The following is a 14,052-nucleotide window of genomic DNA, read 5'->3' as shown; positions in this document are numbered from 1 at the left end:
GTAGTAGAGGGCAGTGGAATATACAGAATAAATAGTAATAAATGCAATACTCTTTAAGAGGACGTTCAAATAGGTTAAAATCATCAAACATATACTATCTAAGAATAAATACAATGCAAGGCTGTAAACAAACAAAATTTCCGCACACGTCATATGAGCCAATGGTATTTATAAGAAAGTTTTACTAAAAGAAAAAAAAATGTCGTTGCTGGTTATGCGTCCTCCCGGCAGGGGGCGGCAGAGGGCCGCTCTTATAAGCAGTTTGCCCTTAAATACGCTGACGTAGAAGAACGTAAACAGGAAGTAACAACCAGGCGAACGCGAACAGTGTTGTTGACGTTACTGCGTCGTGTTTTACCTCAATAATATTTGAGATCTACACAAACAGTCAAAATGGGGAAACGCCAGCATCAAAAAGATAAAATGTAAGCACCCTCTGTAAAGACGATACACTCATCACGTACTTGTTGTTGTTAGCTTAGCTAATTAGCTATCGCTAACGAGCTAGCTAGCAAACGTTAGCTAACCTATAACCGTTAGTAGCTTATTTGTTGTATTAGTTTAGTTATTCACTTTAACGTTAGGTTAAAGTTCAATTAAGTCCAATCCTTTATCTTTCCACCTATTTCTGTGTTTTTTTCCCACCTTTTAGGTACATCACATGTTCAGAGTACACACACTTTTATGGAGGAAAGCGAACAGGTGAGTTTAATTTTATTCAACGTTATTTCAACGCGACCTGTTCTTAACAACAACACAAGAGTCATAACGTTAGTTATGAAGTTATAGCAGCTTTTGTCTTTTATATGTTATACTCATACCCGGTGCTGAATGAAGTGCTTAAACCGTTTACTACAGTACTTACAAGTATAAGAACAAACGTAACTGTTAGCTAATGTATCCCGAGATAATAGTTAATAATGCATCCATATGTTCAGCAAATATTCTTTTCTATTGATTGATCGTTAAGTCTATGAAACGTTTTAAAATATCCATGACCACCTCGAAGAGCCAAACAAGAAATCTTTTGTCCAACAACAAATCGAATAAAGACCCCCAAAATATTTATTTTTTCAAAGACGTTAATCAGAGAAAAGCAGGAAATGATGTCGTATTTAGGAATATCCCATTTTAACCAAGACAATAAGCAAAGAATTGGGGAAAAAATATCAGAAAGGTCTTTTGTTCCGTTCTCCTTCTCTGTTAATAACTGTGTGACTGTGGGTGTCTAAAACCTCATGTTGGGAGCCACTGTATTTGCATTAGTTTTAGCTTTTAGATTATGACAATAGTTACTACCTACACTAAATTTAGTAGAAGCTCGTCAAACCGTTACAACCCAGAATTTCCACCACTGCTTTCTAGGAATAAACCTGTGCTGTTTTCAAATGTTTTTAAATATAATGTGGTCTTATGGAATTGAACCCCGTTTTACGTTTTGTTCTTCCATGTTTTGCTTTTAGAAATCCCACAAGCAGACTTCAGACGGCTTCCATTTGACCACTGCAGGTAAGAAGAGACCTTCAGATACAACCTTTTACAATATGGCCACGCTGGTCTCCCAGTAGTGGAGGTTCCTTTGTAGCAATAAATATATTGACACAAGCTGGAATTTTCTAATAAAATCTGTTTTCTATGAAACATTTCAGCCTGTCCCTGCAGCCGTTTGAGTATCCTGTCTGTACTGAGGAGGGAGTGGTCTTTGACCTGCTGTAAGTAGATGGTTCTAGTAAAAACTATTGGCCTGTCAAGCACTAGGATTGTTATATTTCAGATTAAGGTATCTGTCAGTAACTGGTGTCACACTGAGGGCAATAAACAGCAAAATGTTAAAGATCAATTATGAGATGAGGATCAGGGAGGTTTGTTTTTTTCGTGTGCTGTGATTACTGTGATTACTTCGACCGTTTTAAACAAAGATTTCTTCTTTTGTACCTTGTGTTTAGGAGCATTGTGCCGTGGATCAAGAGGTATGGTACTAATCCGATCTCTGGAGAGGTGAGCGAACAACACTCATCAAACTTAATAGTTTGAGTTTTAACCTTCATATTAGAACTATCAGAGAGAAAAACAGCTTCCATCTTCTTAAATGTGACTATTTGTTGCTTATGATTTATTAAATTAATTCAAAGAGTTCATCTTATTAATTTGTTTCAGTCCTACAGAAAAGTTTTGACATTAAATTTTCCAAATATTTTATACTTGTCTTTCGAAACACTAACTTTAGAGGCCACGCTATTTAGTATTTACCAGAAGTATTTGTTCAGAGTTGTTAACATTTTGTTATAATTGAAAAGCTGAATGTAAAATATTTCTTTTTAGGTAAAATAAATCTCCATTCTTTTGTTTTTAAGTTTTTCCTTCTTTCCCACAGAAAATGGAAATAAAGTCCCTGATTAAACTCAACATGGCCAAGAACAACGATGGTAAAAAGATATTCATGTTGTCAATTCACTGTGAGTCCAGTGAGTCATTACGGCATCAGTTTCATTATTTGAATCACTGTAATCAGCCAGTTGTTAAAAAGCTGCTTTTATAATGCTTCCCTTCTGTTTGTGAGGGAAGGACTGAAAAAAGGCCTAAAGGATTGTTTTGGGGGGGTCAGAACCCACTAAAGCAGGTGTTTTTCTTTTCCTTCCAGGGAAGTATCACTGCCCTGTTCTGTACAACGTCTTCACAAACAACTCCCACTTCGTGGCCAACAAGGTCACCGGCAACGTTTTCTCTTATGAGGTTTGTGCACATGATGCTTTTTCCTGCTTTGATCCTCACTCAAATGGTTTGTCACACAGATCCAAGTCTATTTTTACACACACACACACACACAGATGTTATTGATTTGATGTCAGTGTGATACACAGCAGATGCTCAGCCCACATGGTCTCCCATGATCCTGCCTTACGTCACACTGAATTGGAACAAAAACAGGAGGACGAGTTCCTCTGATTCCATCAATCACACAACTCTTAAATCTCTGTTCCCACGCAGGCTGTTGACCAACTGAACATCAAGACCAAAAGTTTCAAAGATCTGCTGAGCGACGAACCCTTCACCAGGAAGGACCTCATCGTCCTCCAGGTGGCTTGTTGCTTTGTTTTGGCTTCAAAGCACATTATATATACGTGTAAATTAAACTTTAACATTTGTTTTTTTCCTTTGCAGGATCCCACAAACCTGGATAAATTCAATGTTTCCAACTTCTTCCACGTAAAAAACAACCTGAAGCTGTTGGATCCAGGTGGGTGGGTTGTAATGGGGGGCGTCTGCCCTTCTCTACAGAAGTCTAATCAACCAGGGTCCAACTTCTTCATGTAATGTGAACGTTAAACTGCTGCCTTCTTCTCGCTCCGCTTTCCATGGCACCTTTCAGATGAGGAGAAGGCCAAGCTGGACCCGGCGTACCACCTGAAGACCACCAACCTGGAGACCAGGGAGACCTTAGCCGAGCTGTACAAAGACTACAAGGGGGATAAGCTCCTGGCTTCCACCATGAAGGAGCCGGTAGCCAAAAAGACGGACAAACTGAACGCTGTAAGCAACAACATCAAAAAGTTATTTAAAAATCCATTGTGGTACAAGAGGAGGAGCGAGAAAGAAAGGCGTCATTCTGTTACATTACAGATGCTTCCAGAATATTTAGCATGTTTCAATACATCGTATGACAGGAAGTAGTATGTCCCAACACTGTATTCTCCACACCTCCAGTATTCTAAACGTAACCAAAAAAGTGCTCATTTCATAGCAGCTTTAGACATCTTTTCTTTTTTTGTGAAAGAAATGATTCAGTTCTTCAGCATTTCAAGACGGTTTTCATTAGGGGAGGACGTGTAGTGCACACTCTGCACACCGGAGGGAGCCAAACACACAGTAATGCAAACTACAAACCACTGCATCCAGGAGCAGAACAAAGGACGCCAGAGGTGCTGAGAGGAAGATGAAATAATGTGTTTACTCCTTACATCATGGGAGCCGACGTGAATACCGCGTGAAGCGTTGGCCTCGGGGAGGAAATGGAACAAAACAAAGGCCTTTTCAATATGCAGCTGGTTTATATTCCTTCCCGTAAACTACCTTGTTGCATGTCTGCTCTCCGTCGTTAGTTATCAAGTTTAACTTTAGTCGAAAGGTAATTTGTGTCCTCAGTCAACTGGTGACGAAGGAGTCTTGATTCATATTAAAAGGCATCGGCTCCTCTGCATCGAATGTAGGTCAGACGGAGCGCACGCGGTAAAAGTCGTCTGGGCTTTTGTGCATTTCCACAAGAACTAGAGCAGAAGAACGCTAAACCAGGACCGGAGAGTAGACGCAAGCTTTCAAAATTCATTTCCCTTTTCCTTCATTTCTCTCCAATAAGTCGTCCATTCTCATGTAATTTAACCCCAGAGAACCGTGACCGTATAATCTCCTTCTGCATATACCATTACTACAGCGCTCTCTTAAAACCAAAATAAGCATTTTCTGTAGCCGGTCTTCTGGGGGGGGGGGGGGGGTCACTGCAGGTCTAAAAAGAATATAAGCAGTGCGAGACAAAAACAAGTGTCAGTTAGTTAATTAAAGGACTTGATAATCAATGATCCGGAGCCTCTCTGACACACAAACGCACACACACTGTGGTGCAAAATCATGTGGGAGGAGATGCCCTTCACCTGCATCCAAAGAAACGTTAGCTCGCCAGTTTTGGGGTAACAAACTCACAGTGAATCGCTTCCTCTCCCTTTGAGTGGGAGAGAAACCCCTAATATCTACACATCGGATGTCTTCTGGAGACCGGCCCGACATCACAAAAGAATACATGGACCGGAGAAGAAGTCTTTTATTTTAATTTAATTTTTAAAGCAGCCAATGGTTTGTCTTCTTCTCCTCAGGCCCACTACTCCACAGGAAGGGTTTCCGCCTCGTTCACCTCCACGGCCATGACGCCCTCCACAGAGCAGCAAGCAGGCAAGTGAGCTCAATGTAGCCGCGTTTTATCTTTCTAGGCATCCTGAGCTGTGTTGTCTTTGTAGTTTGTGGTGTTGCATGCAAGGAAAGTGTCTATATGACGTACTCTTTGTGTCAAACGGTCATCAAACAAAGCTGTTTGGATTTAACGGTGGTTAATGGGAGAATAAAGGTTGAATAAATCTAAACAACGAGCTGCTCTTCTGAGGGTTTGAAAGGTCAGAGATCGTACTGGCTGCAAAGCATCAGGCGGAGACTCATAAACAATCCAAAAAAAGTTAGGATTCCTCCCCTAAATAACATCGCCTCCCTCGCGTGACCCTGAACGTTCCCTAAAGGGCTTTTAAAAACTCTGGATTTGTATCTTTTCTCGTCTCAGACGCCATCGCGGACGACACCGTGCGCTACCGCTACGTGAAGAAGAAAGGCTACGTCCGTCTGCACACCAACAAGGGGGACCTGAACCTCGAGCTGCACTGTGATAAGGTGCACACACACACACACACACACACACGGTTTTGTTTAAAGTGTGTGTAGCGGTGCAGGAATGATCTTTTGGGTGTAGAGATATCTAATATCTTTTTTAACTTTAGCTTGATTGGCCTGAGTTGGTCAAGTTGTATTCATGCCGACACGTCAAAACCCCCTGAAATCATCTTCTTGGGGAGACGCTCCACTCAGGCTGCCAAACTTTACATCTGCGCCTCCTTTCAAAAACAAAAAGGAGAAAGAGAGGAGCCGTTTAGTCGAGGCGTGAGTTCCAGGATCTCCTTTCTGCCCGGTAACCGGGCGCTTCCTCGTTCAACCTGCATCTCATTGGCTTATGCGCTGTCAAATGATGAGAGGGGGAAGGGGGGGGGGGTTATAGTGGTTAGACAACCCGCCCTCCGTGCCCCTCGTCCTCCTCCTCCTCCTCCTCACTGGTGTCTGCACAACTTTGCAGCTGTATTTGTGGCCTGCTGTTTAGGAATTAATGAGTGCTTCAGTGTCTCTTAAACCCTCCGTGACGCATCCACAGCTCGCTCGTCCACCCGTGGGTGGGTGTTTTTTATTTTTGGATGCCTCTTATGCACCTGGGCGTGTTTGTGTTTACGATGGAATTCAAACATTCTCGGGCTCACACACACACACACACACACACGCACACGCACCAGAGAAGCCTGCATCATGAGCGCCTGCAGGGCGGCAGCGATCTGACTGGTAGATGCTGCTTAAAAATAAAAAGGAGCATTGAAATTAAAGCAGGAGGTGCAGTTTGTGTGTTTTGGCAGGCGGTTCAATCCATTTCCTTCGTCCACTGGTTTAAAACAATAAGCCTCTTTGTACCGCAGGGCTCAGAAAATCTGGGATTTATAACGAGCCGGGCGTGGAGCGGCAGAGTTGAGGCGTGGCGGGGGCCGGGGGGGTCGGGGATGAGACCAGTGGAGCTCGGACAAACCGTAGCAAAGGGCCTCTGAATGAAAACAGCCTCTTTTTTTTAATGAATCCATTGGGTGACTCTAAGAAACCAAAGAAACCATCGACTGTTGATGCAGAGGAGAAAAGTCCACACACACATTGACGCTAATAACAGTGGACTCATTGAAGGAGCCTCCCCCCCCCCCCCTCCCCCCTCCCTCCCACCTCGTGTCTGTGGGTGTTTTTGTAAAGATTTACAGGATGTGCAAACGTTTTTTAGGGGTTTTAATGACCCAGAATTTACCTTCAGCTTTTTTATTTATTATGTGAACAAACAGCCTGCTGGTGTGTGTGTGTGTGTGTGTGTGTGTGTGTCCGTATGTGAAGGCGAATCGGCGGCAGCAAAAGGGTCGACGAAGGCTTCAAACAAACTACTTTTCTTAACGATACCTTTTTCCCTCCAGGTTCCCAAAGCGGGAGAGAATTTCATCCGTCTGTGTAAAAAAGGCTACTACGACGGGACGGTGTTCCACAGGTCCATCAAGAACTTCATGGTAAGAGCTTTGACCGGGTCACAAGCACGTTGGTTTTATGGATGGATGTCATGGTGTAGTGGGGTTTATCATTATGAATTTGTGTTTGCTGAAACAGACAAACAAACAAAAAAAGGAATCCGGGTAAAGCACATCGCTTTGATGCAGTTTGACATTGAAGTGAAAGGACACACACACACACACACATTGAAGTGCTGACTCTATGATTCAGAAAGATGTTTATGGAATTTAAGCCCTAACGAAACCGCAAGGAACTTTTAGTGTTGATCTTGGCGGCGCCTTTGGACAAAAGCTGTGTTGTATCCAACAGGGTTGCAGTGAGACCCCCAATCCCCCCCCCCCAACATGTCGTTTAAAACAAGAGGCCCATAGAAATGCCCTCCACCACATAAACAATAATAGGAAACGTTGAGGAACAATGGAGTCACTGACGTAAAGGCCTCCAAGTTGGAAAATCAATCAAAGTCTCGTGCGCCAACTTTGAACATTTTCCTTTTAAAGTAACGGGAGAAAAGCTGTTTAATGAGCTGCAGCCTGCGTCAAACCAAACTAACACATTCTTTGTGTTTCCAGATTCAAGGAGGAGACCCGACCGGCACCGGCACAGGTACAGCTCCCACAACGCTGCTGAAATATTTATCCTCCCTTTTTGGAACCTTTTGGTGTAAATGTACCTTGGAACAGAAGTTGAGAGTGTTGCTAAATATAGTCCGTGCAGGCAAATGGAAGGACACACACACACACACACACACGCGGGCCGCTCGCTGTAGCACGGACGCTTGGTTTAACGAACCCAGACGATGGTTTTAAGCATCGAGGTGAAAAGTGAAACCTGCAGCTCACGTCGCGTCGGTCAGCGGAGGACCTGCTCGGCTTCCTCTTTGTTTTTAATTAACGGAGTGCATGCGTGTTGATTTACGGGGTAACTCTTCGGTGAAAATGAGTTTCCCCTCTTCACCCCCCCCCCAGAACCCCCTCCCTCGCTTGTGATCCGCTCCTTTCTCCACGAAATGTCAGCGACTTGATAAATTATGCAGAAATGTCACCAGGGAAAAGTTGACTGATATGTGAACACACGGCACATGCTGCACACACACATGCATGTGCACACACACACACACATGCATGTGCACACACACACATGCATGTGCACACACACACATGCTGCACACGCACACACAGACACATGCTACACGCACACGCACACGCACACGCACACACATAGACACATGCACAGACGCACACAGACACATGCAGAGACACCCCACTTCCCCCCCCCCCCTTGGGGCGACCGATCCTCTCCTCCTGCGGAGCTTCCTGTTGCCTCATCGTTATTAATGAATGATTCACAGCCGAGGCGTTCAAGGACAAACCGAGTTTCTGCTTCTCCAGTGGTGTCCAGGAATATGTGCACCGTTATTTATACTAATAATATAATTGGATGGGTTTAATCGTTTGGAACATTGTTGAAATGTGTTGGAGCAGAAAATGAAAAGTTACACAAACTTTTACGCCGCAAAACTTGCTTGTTGCTTTTTTGGGATTGAATCCCAGAGGAGCATTTTAGATGAAGCGTCACTACTTCTGCTTGAAGGTGCTGACATAATAATTCCTTTAAAGGGACATGGGCCCCTACCGACGTTAAATCACTTCCTCCACAGTGAGACCAGCGTCCTTTTTACCCCTTTTTGTTCTCTTATCTTTCTTCCTAATGATGACGCAGACAAAACAAGCTCCGCCTCCTTTTTCTACAGTGACATCACCGGCACTTTTCCCAAAAGGGCCGTTAGTCCGAGCCTCACTTCTAGAAACTCACCTGGTGTACAAATGTCACTCGACGGCTTCCAGTGAAGACGATGCTGCAGGAATGATGAGCTGTGTCTCTTTTATGTCCCCAGGAGGAGAGTCCTTCTGGGGGAAACCTTTCAAGGACGAGTTCAAGCCCAACCTGTCTCACGCCGGGCGGGGCGTCCTCAGCATGGCCAACTCGGGCCCCAACACCAACAAGTCCCAGTTGTAAGAAACGATGCTTTTTAAACGCGCTGCAGACGGACCGAGGACAGAGGGCGGGGTCAATGTCCCGAGGACAGAGGGCGGGGTCAATGTCCCGAGGACAGAGGGCGGGGTCAATGTCCCGAGGACAGAGGGCGGGGTCAATGTCCCGAGGACAGAGGGCGGGTCAATGTCCCGAGGACAGAGGGCGGGTCAATGTCCCGAGGACAGAGGGCGGGGTCAATGTCCCGAGGCCCAACAGGCGAATAAGATGCAACGCTGTCAGCGGGAAATATCAGATTTTAATAGATATTGCAAAAGTGTTGCAAATTGAATACATAAGTTTATTTTTGATAAGTTATACAACTAAAATGAACTTTTAAAGTAATTTTTTTTTAAATGAAGCGTTTCACTATTCAAAGAGACTTAACTGGTGATGACCTTCATCAGTAAACAAGACGAGTCCTTTTGTCCCACCAGCAGAACCAGACTGTCAAACTAAAGGGAGTTTTTCCAAAGGGACTAAAAGTCCGTCTCAGATCTCACTTTGTTAAATGACATGAAATGTTTCATACTAACCGCCTTTTTGTTGTCGCGCAGCTTCATCACGTTCCGGTCGTGCATCTACCTGGACAGGAAGCACACGGTGTTTGGAAGGTGAGTGTGTGTGTGTGTGTGTGTGTGTGTGTGTGTGTCAGCAGAATGTTTTGAAAGGTGACAATCCCAAAGACTCCCTTTTAGTGCTCACTGACATTCCCACAAAGAGGCGTCTCACCGCCACATGTCCCTTCTGTCTCCCGTCTGTCTGATGCAGATTTCTGCCATGTTTTTGTGACTAATGTGGACATGAATATAATGTATAGTAAATATATCTGCACATCAATACACTTGTGTTGTGCATGAGTTGTTATAGTATAACAGCTCTGTTTAAAAGCACATGTCATTGGTTAAATGGTACAAATGAAGTCCTTCATAAGAGTGTTTTTGCAGGATTGTTGGTGGATTTGAGGCCCTCACAGCCATGGAGAACGTGGAGAGTGATCCCAAGTCAGACAAACCAAAGGTAGGAATTTGTCATTTTTTAAATTTCGCTTCATCCCCCCCCTCGTTCACACTGAAAAGCTTTGTCCCCAAAACGCCTGCATTCAACCTGAAAGCATCCTGGATTCTCATTGGTTGATGTGCTTTGCTCTACAGTCGGAGATCAAGATCATCACTGCGACCGTGTTCGTGGACCCGTACGAAGAGGCTGACGTTCAGGTCCGTTTGAAGTGTGTTTTTACTGCCAATGGCTGTGTGCACTTGCAGTGAACAGTACTCCAGCTCTTCTCAAGTGTGAAATGGATTCTGCAACGTGAAGTTCAAACATCCAAGTGCAGTAATTATGAGGAAAATCCATCTTTGATAAGATTGTTAAATATAAATCAAAGCAAATGGAAACAAATATCCTGCACTAGAAGTCCAATATCTCCTGACGTATTGATTTCCAAACGTTACCCTCAAGTTATTTTGCAGGATGATGGATTGATTTATAAGAGTTATACCACATAGCACTCTGTTGCTCTGTGGTATATAGCAACAGATTGAGAAGGCCGATCTGGGCCTAATGCCCTAAAATGAGAGCTGGAGATTCCTACGTCATTCACTGCAGAGCACAAGAGGCCTTCTGGTCTGCAGAGGTTTGTGGTTTGTACGATTTGGTGCTTTTTCTATTTTCAGATCGCAGCGGAGCGAGAAACGGAGGTGCAGAAGCAGGAGGAGGAGAAGCTGCAGACCAGCGCGGCCCGGCAGAAAGCGAAGGAGGAGCAGGCGCCCAAAACGTTCAAAGCCGGCGTGGGGAAATACATCAACCCGGCCACGACGTGAGGACACACACACACACACACACACTGTAGCGACGCTTATTAAAAGCAAAAACACAAAAATGTTGTATGTTTATTCCACTTTCCAGGCAGAATTTGGATTAAAAAGTCGAGCAGGTTGAGCGTGAGGATCAGGATAGTAAAGAATGAATAGATGATAAAACATGATTATATAGTGACACAGAACGAGCACAAACAAAATGTGCAACGTTTCCAATCATGTGGAAGATTACTGATCTGCCCACAGGAACAATTCCCCTTTATTATCTCCACCATTTCCACCAGGTTTGTTGTGTTGTGATTTCTGTCTTTGGCACATTATCCTGTTTCTACGGGTCCTTGATGTTCAAAATGAACCTTTTCTTTGCCCCATTATATCCCTCAAAGGGATTCTTTTTTTTGTGGGGGGGTTATAGTTTAAGGTGCATTAGCTTAATTAAAAATGTTAATTTAGTTTAGTTAAATGTTTGACTATTAACGTTAATGTCCCCACAGAAAGTGCAAATGTATCATTATTGGTCCGATCCGAATAGAAGGGACTCAAATCTCTGTAAGAGGAGCCGTATTGATGACAGTCGATCAATGAGGTGACAAATGATGAGAGCAGCTCATCGGTGATTCAGTTCGATTCCACACACACACAAAGTCGTGTGTTTATATCCGACGACGTCATTTACAAAGAGAGAATAAAGGCCTCTCAGACCGTAACCTGCAAGAAGGACAAAGGAATCCAAAAGGAAGTCGTTCACGGCTTGTTTTGTTCCTCCAGAAAACGTTCGGCGGCTGAAGACGGCGCGGCGTCCACCAGCGGAGCGGCGCCCAAGAAATCCAAGTCCAAGAGCAGCTTCGGAGACTTCAGCTCCTGGTAGAAACGACGCCGTCTGCTTCTTTCGCCTTTTTTATTTTTAATTTCATAGTTGATTTCATCCTTAAATGTGTCGTCTCTCTTGTCGTGTTGTGAAACGATTAAAGTTACTTTTTACTTAAATACGGGTTCATTTTCTCATTTGATGCGTCTGGTGTCAAAGGCACTGTTCGCTTATGAAGAGGAAAGTCGACGTAATTAATCTGGAACCAGCAGATGGATTTGAGTTTGACGGTTTGATCAATAATAATTCATCTATTTGTGGACGTAATGAAACTGCAGAAGATTCTACTTTGACTTCAATGGATCCACAATCACTGAAGTTATTATTAGTCATTAGTTATTGTATCGGTCGAGCCCGGAGAGCGTGCACGTGGTCGTGCACGTTTTGCGCCCTCGTGTCACATGACACATGGCGCTAAATAATAAGTATTGTTTGTTAAATGATTCCCCCCCCACCCAAATGTCTCCCATCACGTCGGTGGTTCCACTGCTCAAAGGTGAGATTCATCACACAAAGTTGCATTTACTAAAAATGATGTGATATCAAAGGAATCTCCTTAATTAACCCAATTTAAAGTTAGTTGAAGACAAACACAAAACAAACCTATTGAAGTAACAATGTTTTAAATGCGATAGTAAATTCTCGACTTTGGGTAAAAAAATAATAATTCTGAAACTGATGGAAAGTGTATAATTGTTGTTAAAGAACGTCAGCGTGTAAATGGCGCCGCTGGAGGGGTGCGTTGGATTGTAACCACCTGCTGACGGCGGGTTTCTCCCTGGTGGACGCTGAGATGCTGCCAGATGTTGGACGCGTCCAGCAGGTTGTCAAAGGGGGGCCTTTTTGAGCTGCTTTATCTCCTCGGACACGAAGGAGCTGCACAGGAGGTTTCTGTCTGAAGGAGTAAAGGCTGGAGTGACTCATTACATTACATTACCTTATTATTATTATTACATGGAATGACTCAGCCCTCATTTACTTCAACACAAATGTTACAAGAAACAAAGATAAATGATTTAATCCGACCAGTAAATGAATGTCGGTTTGTGATTTAAAGTCTGGACTCTGATAGTAAAATATCAGATTTGTATCATTCTCCACAGGTGGATGTGGTTGTGTGGAGTCGTGCTAAGCTAAGCTAAGCTAAGCTAAGCGGCCTGCTTCTGTCTTCCTATCCAACTCTCATTGCGAAGCCGCTAACGGGACCTGACACGAAATGTCAAACCCTTCCCACAGGGTTCGATGCCGGATGAGAAGGCGCTTCGCCCTGTAGGAACTTCTAGTTTCTGTTGAGCCGAGAGAACTTTGATGCTGAAACACAATCATCACACTTTGGGTCCACCAGGTACACGCAGGTGAGACATGAAGTCTTTGCCTCTGGTTTTATCTCCTATTTAAAAAAAAAAATGAATCTCACAGTGCAAACCTAAATGTTAACGCAGTCTGCTCAGACCATCATCATCATCATCGTCCTCATCCTCATCATTTCCTGTCCTCCCTTTGAGGAGAGAAGAAGGGACTCAGCTGTCAGCTTCTTGTTTTGTAGACATTCCAGTCACATCAATAATAGAATATGTATTTTTGTACTGACCCCGATGCCGGATTATTCACACATTGGATTAAAAAACTCAATTACTGCTACAAACTGAACATCTCTTTAGTCTCTTTAGTCGATATAAAGGTTTGGTTCAAACCGCTTTATTAAACGCCACATTTTCCATTCGGTCTTTATGAAAAACCCGAACACAATCATTTCTCTGAGCGGCGTGTTTGAACGCACACACCTGTCTTCCACATAGATGAACCCACCGGAGCCCAAACAACCCCCCCCCCCCCCCCCCCCCGGCCTCACCATGGACCCTTTTCCCCTCTCATTTAGCAGGACAGGCCTCCATTTTACTTGCATCCACCATTTCATTGAAACTGCTCTGGAGGCAAAGGTTCCTTTTTACTTCTTGCTGCTTGCGGGGGGGCAAAGGGTTCATTCATCTACAGAATGAAAGAATTCATGACGTCACACGGCCCCGAAAGAGAGACACGCACTCACGGGTTCTGGAACCGATTCAGAACTTCTCACTGACCTTCACTTATTCAGGCTCATGGGGAAATACGTGCAGAACCTCTGATCTACCTTCATGTGCCCTTACAGATCTCTCACTTCCATTATAACGTTTTATAACCCATTACCTATGAATTCCAAAAGCCTTCTGATGAGTTACTGCAAAAAAATCCAGCAATTTTCCAGATATATTTCACTGGCTTTTCTTTAAAAGCATCTGAATGCTTCAAACATAATTCACCTTTTGCACACATGAGTCACAAGGAGATCAAACACAAGGATCCCCATTAGGTAAAGAGGAAGGAAAACGATGCAAACAACAAAGCAGCAAAATTACCCAAAAGAGAAAACCTTCAAAAAGGCTTCAAGACCTGAAC

General features: G+C 43.8%; 1 protein-coding gene across 1 annotated transcript; it reads left to right on the top strand.

Annotated features, from left to right (window-relative positions):
- The first annotated feature begins 273 nt into the window (after nucleotides 1–273).
- On the top strand, nucleotides 274–11,725 carry ppil2 (peptidylprolyl isomerase (cyclophilin)-like 2). Its single transcript, XM_037482302.2, has 20 exons — nucleotides 274–425; nucleotides 653–702; nucleotides 1,464–1,509; nucleotides 1,650–1,712; nucleotides 1,947–1,998; nucleotides 2,375–2,426; nucleotides 2,642–2,733; nucleotides 2,989–3,078; nucleotides 3,163–3,238; nucleotides 3,371–3,531; nucleotides 4,866–4,941; nucleotides 5,321–5,427; nucleotides 6,804–6,893; nucleotides 7,467–7,500; nucleotides 8,792–8,909; nucleotides 9,486–9,542; nucleotides 9,876–9,948; nucleotides 10,083–10,145; nucleotides 10,605–10,747; nucleotides 11,517–11,725. Exons 1-20 carry the CDS (start codon nucleotides 394–396, stop codon nucleotides 11,614–11,616), a joined length of 1,575 nt encoding a protein of 524 aa, XP_037338199.2. The 5' UTR covers nucleotides 274–393; the 3' UTR covers nucleotides 11,617–11,725.
- Nucleotides 11,726–14,052: the final 2,327 nt, after the last annotated feature.

The sequence above is a fragment of the Pungitius pungitius genome, chromosome 5, assembly GCF_949316345.1.
Source record: "Pungitius pungitius chromosome 5, fPunPun2.1, whole genome shotgun sequence".
In the NCBI taxonomy this organism is placed as follows: Eukaryota; Metazoa; Chordata; class Actinopteri; order Perciformes; family Gasterosteidae; genus Pungitius; species Pungitius pungitius.
Note: the sequence above shows the minus strand (reverse complement) of the source record. Positions and strands in the feature narration are given on the sequence as shown.